At 47.7% G+C, this 6777-nt stretch overlaps 1 protein-coding gene across 1 annotated transcript; it reads left to right on the forward strand.

The window, feature by feature from the left end:
* Positions 1 to 581: 581 nt before the first annotated feature.
* On the forward strand, positions 582 to 4491 carry LOC123099010 (peroxidase 5). The gene is made up of 4 exons (XM_044521119.1): positions 582 to 1064; positions 1630 to 1818; positions 3525 to 3690; positions 3769 to 4491. Exons 1-4 carry the CDS (start codon positions 828 to 830, stop codon positions 4170 to 4172), a joined length of 996 nt encoding a protein of 331 aa, XP_044377054.1. The 5' UTR covers positions 582 to 827; the 3' UTR covers positions 4173 to 4491.
* The last annotated feature ends 2286 nt before the right edge of the window (positions 4492 to 6777 follow it).

Here is a 6777-nt window from a genome sequence, read left to right on the forward strand (position 1 = left end):
ACACACGAATCGCATATGCTCCAAGCAAAGATGACTCCGTGAACCCTGTCCGTCCGTCCATATCCCGTTTTTGGCATCAGATTCCGATGTAGCAGAACAGAAACTGCTGGGGCCAGGCCAGTACTCACGTATGGCATGGGTGGCTCTCAGGCGTGATAGAGCAGGGAGGAAAGTTCCAACCCACATAAAGAAGAAGAAACCACTGATCGACTAATCATCCGCGGCGCTAGCTTGGCGCAACGTACCCTCTTGTGTCACATGCTCGGTCTCGCCACATCGGTACACTGCTCACCCCTGCAATCACACTGACACTGTCCGATCAAATTGTCCCTCCGTCGATCCATCCCCGGTAAAAATCAATCGATCTGCAGCAGATCAGAACTGAATAGATAAGAGGCATTTCACTGATGAATGAATGGATGGATCTCTCCGTCCTGGATCACATCGATCAAAGTTAATTTTATCGCCTCAATGATAGCCCAAAAAGTTTGGGCCCGGGTCCCTCTCTTCCACTAAGCTAGTACGCCGCTCTCACCACATGGCTCGTGCCACCCTGCCTCACCTCACCTCACCTCACCCGCCCGCCTACAAAACCGGCCTCCGCTCCCACCTGGACTCGCACCGATTTCTCCTCGTCTCCATCCTTAACCAGGAAGATAGCATCGCCATCCCACAGATTAGATAGCGCCACCGCAAAGTTGCTGCTGCTGCTATATAGTATCTCTTGCGGCCTCCAGGCTCCAGCGTCGAGGATTAATTGCCGCCGGCTTAAGGAAGCAAGACCTGATCGACGGCCATCCAGGGAGCTAGGCCAGGGATACACATACATGGAGGCGCCGGCGGCCAGAGGAGGAGAGCGAATGCGGCTGCGGGTAGTGGCGGTGGTGGTGGTGCTGGCGATGGCGGCGGCGACGGCGCGGGCGCAGCTGCAGGTCGGGTACTACGACACGCTGTGCCCGGCGGCGGAGATCATCGTGCAGCAGGAGGTCAGCAAGGGCGTCTCCGGCAGCCCCGGCACCGCCGCCGGCCTCCTCCGGCTCCACTTCCACGACTGCTTCGTCAGGGTACGTCCATCCGTCCGTCCGTCAGTACTCAATTCCCTTCTCTTCCATGGCCAAGAGCTCGGTTCTTGCTTGGCGTGAGATCGAGGTCAGAGGTAGGAGTAGATAGATTACTAGAGAAGTAGAGATGCCTGGCTGCTCGCGGTGAGTGATCCAATGCGGCGTGATGTCAGCGTGGGGATCGGCGCGCTTGGCTCGCATGTGGAGGAGCCCGCTGATTGTCCTCTTTTGCCGCGCGCCGTGCTCTGCTCCGGCAGTTTCTTCCTCTTTTATTTACGGCGAGGAGGTGGTAGATGCGGGTGCTGGGGGCCCGTAGTGGTGACAGTCTGACAGGCCGTTGCCATATGAGTCCATTCTTTGCTCTGTTTTTTTGTCTTCTTTCTTGGCAAAATTGGATAGAGCCTCGACGCTAACCCCCAACCGCTCGAGCGTGACGAGTTGGGTTGGAGCGATGCTTGACAGTGCATGCTTGGTTGCTTTCATTCATGGACCTGGCCGCATGATATCACCAACTCCTACTCGATCGATCATCGTGATAATTGATGCTTGTTTGTGGTGCGTGATGCAGGGGTGCGACGGGTCGGTGCTGCTGGACTCGACGCCGGGCAACCAGGCGGAGAAGGACGCGGCGCCCAACTCGAGCCTGCGGGGGTTCGAGGTGATCGACGCGGCCAAGACGCGGCTGGAGCAGGCCTGCTACGGCGTCGTCTCCTGCGCCGACGTGCTCGCCTTCGCCGCCAGAGACGCCCTCGCCCTGGTAACTTCCATACATACACACGCACTCTTTCATTGTCCCCTGCATGTTACATTCAGTTATTTTCCAGTTGAGTTCTCTGTGTCAGTCGCTTCGACGGTGGGGCCGGAGGAATGTGGTGTCGGAATATAGAAGCATGCATGTGGCGCGGGCCTCCACCGATCTCCGATCAAGCCTTTTTACCGATGCCGCGATCGATCGATCGATCGATCCCCGAGCCTCTCTTTTTGCCACCATACGTACCGCCTTTGCTGTGTATCTTTCTCGAAAAGCAAGCAACGAGGACCTGAAAGGAACCGACCGCCTTTTGTTTATCTCCTTTCCTTTCCACCCGAAGGCCGCACTGGCGCCAGTAGTCCATCATGCGTGCGGGGTTCCATTTTCAGGAGAAAGAAAAATAGTACGTGGCATAGGGAAGTTTACTTTGAGCCTGTTGCCAGTCGGGCTTTTTAATTTTAACTGGTAGTAGTAGTAGAAGATGGGTGCGCGTAGTGCCAGAGGCCGATCATTCCCGAGCTTTGCTCCGGTCTCGATGCAAGGAAGATCGCCAGCTGCATCCCGGCGCAGGAAGTTCAAATACCCGAGCGATCTGCCGCTCTTTCCCGATGCAGGCCTTTAATTACTTCTTCAGTTAGTTGCTACGCGCAGACAACGGTACAATCTGTTGGTAGTACTGCTGGTAGGAACAGTGCTCTGGTTGGAGTATTTGTTGAAGTTGAGCTGATTGGAGCAGTTAATGTGCTGTGGGTTGTTGGGCGGATTTGTGTGGAATGCTACTCATAAGACCGTTGCAGCATTGGCCTCTTTGACTAACGGCACCTGTAGCTCTGGTTTCAAGTGGAATCTCAACTCGTGCTGACAACAGAACCGTGAGCTACAAAACGAGTCTTGTTGATTAGTGCTGACCACATGGTAGGAGTAGAAATTTTGCCCATCTTATCTATTAGCGCAGTTTCTGAGCTCGTATGTTTCCGTGGGCTTAAAACTCCTTGACGATCGAGTACTGCACTGCCACTGCCAGTGTGTGACTGACAGTGAAGCTTACATTCAGAGCTGGAGACAGCACATGACGCTAACAACCTTCTTGACACGAAAAAGACGCGTACCAGCAGACAGGAGCGCCGGTGACGACCGGCGGTTCGGGCTCCGGCCCCGTTCCTGTCAACCAGCCAGCATTGCGTGCGCCTGGCGGCGATAATCAAATCCGGGGTGCTATTTAGGGGATCTTGGTCACCGGGCGGCGCACGCCAGGGTACGCTGGTGGGTGGCCGGGCCGACTAGTTTACGTGGATCCGTCTCACGCCCCATGTGGCCGGCACATGCCATGATTTCTGTCTCCCTCTCCTCCACTTGGATAGAAATACCAGTACTCCATGCCGAGCCGTCGTCCCCCGCCCCGGCTCACCAACCATGTCCATGTGACGCGTCTCCATCCGTCCTTAGCCCGTGGTTTTTGGCGGCCAGTGCTCGCAAATCCTGGCACGCAACAATGGTGGATACAGATTAAGCTGCTACACGTCAGTGTACTGACGCTTGCTGTTGCCATCGATCCCCGAACAGTCTCTGTTCGATCCTCTCCGTGTACCAGACGTTGATTGCTCTAATGGCATCTTCTCTGAAAATGGTGATGATTTCTAAGAGTCGTGAAAATGGCGTGCAGTTTTGGCAGAATGGCAATTAACTGACGATGTGTGCGAATGTGTATGCAGGTCGGAGGCAGCTCGTACCAGGTGCCGGCCGGGCGACGAGACGGCAACGTCTCCGTGGCGGGGGAGACCAACGGGAACCTGCCGCCGCCGACCGCCAACGTGAACCAGCTCAACCAGATCTTCGGCTCCAAGGGCCTCTCCCAGGCCCAGATGGTCGCGCTCTCAGGTGCGTGCGTAGTCACCACCTCAACCTCGGGCGCCGACGGCCCGAGAGATTTGCTGACTGGTTGAATTTGGATTGCAGGGGCGCACACGGTGGGGATGGCGCAGTGCAGCTCCTTCAGCAGCCGGCTCTACTCGTACGGGACCAACGGCGGCAAGGACCCCAGCATGGACCCGGCCTACCTGGCCACCCTGAGCACGCAGTGCCCGCAGTCCGGCGCCAGCCAGCCCGTGGCCATGGACCCCGTCACCCCCAACACCTTCGACACCAACTACTACGCCAACGTCGCCGCCAACCGCGGCCTGCTCGCCTCCGACCAGGCGCTCCTCGCCGACAACAGCACCGCCGCGCAGGTCCTCGGCTACACCACCAGCCCCGGCACCTTCCAGACCGACTTCGCCAGTGCCATGGTGGCCATGGGCGCCATCGGCGTGCTCACCGGCAACCAAGGCACCATCAGGACCAACTGCAGGGTCGTCGGCTAGCTGCTCGTCCATCAGGAACCTGAACTGAATTTGGTTCTAGTATAGAGTGTAAGAAGCTGTTTGATCATTCGTTTGGTCGATCTGTACTAGCTAGCTAGCTTAGCTTAGCCCGACCGTCCTCTCTCTTCTTCTTCTTCATCTTGCAGCATACTTTCTTTCTCTGCTTTTTGTATTCTCTTGATTAGCCTCTGTATGTATGTATTACTATCTAGCAACTGGACTGGGAACTGTATGTAATGACATGATCACAGCATGATTGGGTTGGGTACCAATGTACCAATATACAGTGCTTAATAAAAACCTATACTACTACAGAGTACAGACAGACATGTGTAATGTGTTGCTACTAGCGCCACTTCTCTCTGATTTCTTTTTAAAAACTTTTGCGGATAGTCGAGGTAGCACATAGGGCAGATTTTTTTCAAAATAATCTAAAGTATCAACCACTGTGTCCAGCAAAAATTTTAACATCTCCCAATTTTTTTTCCTGGTCTCTTTGTATGGAACAGGATGAATTCTTCAAAACAAAAAAACTTTTTTCTTCTGATTTTTATTTTGTTTAGTCCGTTTTGATTTAGAAAACAATATACAAAAAAACTTTGTAAATTTTATACAAAAATATCATAAATTCAAAAATAATTGTTCACTAAAGTAATAAACGTTCTTGGAATCTATTTCATAAATCTAGAAAATATAATGAATTTTGCAAAAAATGTTGATTAATTTAGAAGCAAAAAATTAAATACCAGAAGGAAGCAAGAGGAACAACAACAAAAAACCCAGCGAAAATGTGTTGGGAAAAAACTGAAAATGAGAAAATAAAATAAAACCAAAAACAAAACCGAAAATAGAAGAAGAATGATACTAGCAGTTAAAAGGCAAATAAAAATAAAGCCTAAACCGACATGTAAAATATCGAAAGGAAGGATTGGTGCCTAATGGGCCTGGCCCGTTTTGGATCATATAATACCTCTAATATTTAGTTTGTACCAAGTTCCTAGGAAATTTCTTTCAATGCAAAATCCTAGAAGTTTGTGTAAATAAAATAAAGAGATTTTTCAACACATTTCATTTTTTTTATCTCAAGTGAAAAACTACGAACACCGTGAATCATAGTATTTTTCTTTTCTGAAAATAGCAGGAATTATTCTCTTCTAAGAAAACTAAGAATTTAAAAAGAAATTATGAGAAAGGTACATAACCGTCACAATCAAAATGAATGTATCTTGTGACATAAACACAAACGAAGTTGCTACAGGCCACCAGTGAAGGAGATAATTTCTATCTTTACAGTTTACAGTGCTTCATATTGATCGTTTTTATTAAATCAGCATGTACCCCGAAATGTTTGCCATCCAATGCTCCCGTTAAATCTTTGCTATGTTTGTCAGACATACTACCTCGAATTAAATGAGAACGTACAACTCTTTACTCCTGGCATATATGCAAGCACGTTGTATTGCGATCTCGCTGCCAATTAAATGAAATACGCACTTATCGCCAAACAGACCGCAAGTGGCTTTAATTTCAGGGGGTGCGTCACTGTGTGCTTCTCGTCCGCGTCCACCACGTTATACACAAATGTGGAAGTGTTTTTTCTACAGGGAGAGGCTTTGATCTGTTCATGCCCACTATTTTAATTTCAAACGAATATGTTATGAATGTGAAAACATATTCATCTACAATTCAAATTGTTATTGCAGTTCTAAAAAGCAGTATAATTTATGAAAAAATGTTCTTGAATGTGAAAAAATATTCTTTCAATATACCAACTTCATGAATTTTCAATAATCTGTGTGAAATTTTAAAAAGTATTTGTGCATATTAAAAAAATGTTTGTGCAATTTTTAGAAACTTTATCAAAAAAGTTTGCTTCTCGCTAACAATTTCATCAAATTTATTTATTTTTCTTGATTTTTTAAAAGTTTTTCACATTTTTAAGTATGTTCACATTTTTGAAATGTCCATGTGTGAAATGTTTGCATATTTTAAGAAAACTTTGTAAATTTTCTAAAAAAGATAATATATTCGAAAGTAAATTTAAGAAAAAATGTTCAGTAAAATACAAAAGGTTCTTGGATTATATTTTTCATAAATCTAACAAATATCATGCTTTTTAAAAACATTTATGAATACAGTAAACAAAAAATTAAATACCAGAAGAAACCAATGGGAACAAAAAAAGATAAAAGAAAATAAACCAGCAAAAATATCTTGAGAAAGTTGGAAAAGGAAGAAAATAAAATAAAACCAAAAACACAACCAAAAATAAAAAGAATGATACTAACATTGAAAAGACAAATAAAAATATAGCCTAAACCGACATGAAAAATATCAAAAAGGAAGGATTGGTACCTAATGGGATTGGCCCATTTACTCACGCCATGCGTGCTCGGCAGCCGTGCATCAAATAGGATTAGCCTTGCTATACTGCCTTCATCGCCGAGTATACAACGGTAGTTGGGTCGGCGACTGACGACCCATACTATACTTACAGAAGCGTTCATCCGGAAATGCAAAGGAGCACCTTCGGGAGTACCCCTATATGTCATCATTAAATAAGCATAGGGTATGCACCACTATATTAGTTCGAGTGTATTCTTCA

The sequence above is a fragment of the Triticum aestivum genome, chromosome 4D (genome assembly GCF_018294505.1).
Source record: "Triticum aestivum cultivar Chinese Spring chromosome 4D, IWGSC CS RefSeq v2.1, whole genome shotgun sequence".
Taxonomy (NCBI): domain Eukaryota; kingdom Viridiplantae; phylum Streptophyta; class Magnoliopsida; order Poales; family Poaceae; genus Triticum; species Triticum aestivum.

Coding starts and splice junctions, on each gene's coding strand:
- LOC123099010 (XM_044521119.1), top strand. CDS start 828: ATGGAGGCGCCGGCGGCCAGAGGAGGAGAGCGAATGCGGCTGCGGGTA. Junction 1,065..1,629: donor TCCACGACTGCTTCGTCAGG/GTACGTCCATCC, acceptor TGCGTGATGCAG/GGGTGCGACGGGTCGGTGCT. Junction 3,691..3,768: donor CCAGATGGTCGCGCTCTCAG/GTGCGTGCGTAG, acceptor TTTGGATTGCAG/GGGCGCACACGGTGGGGATG.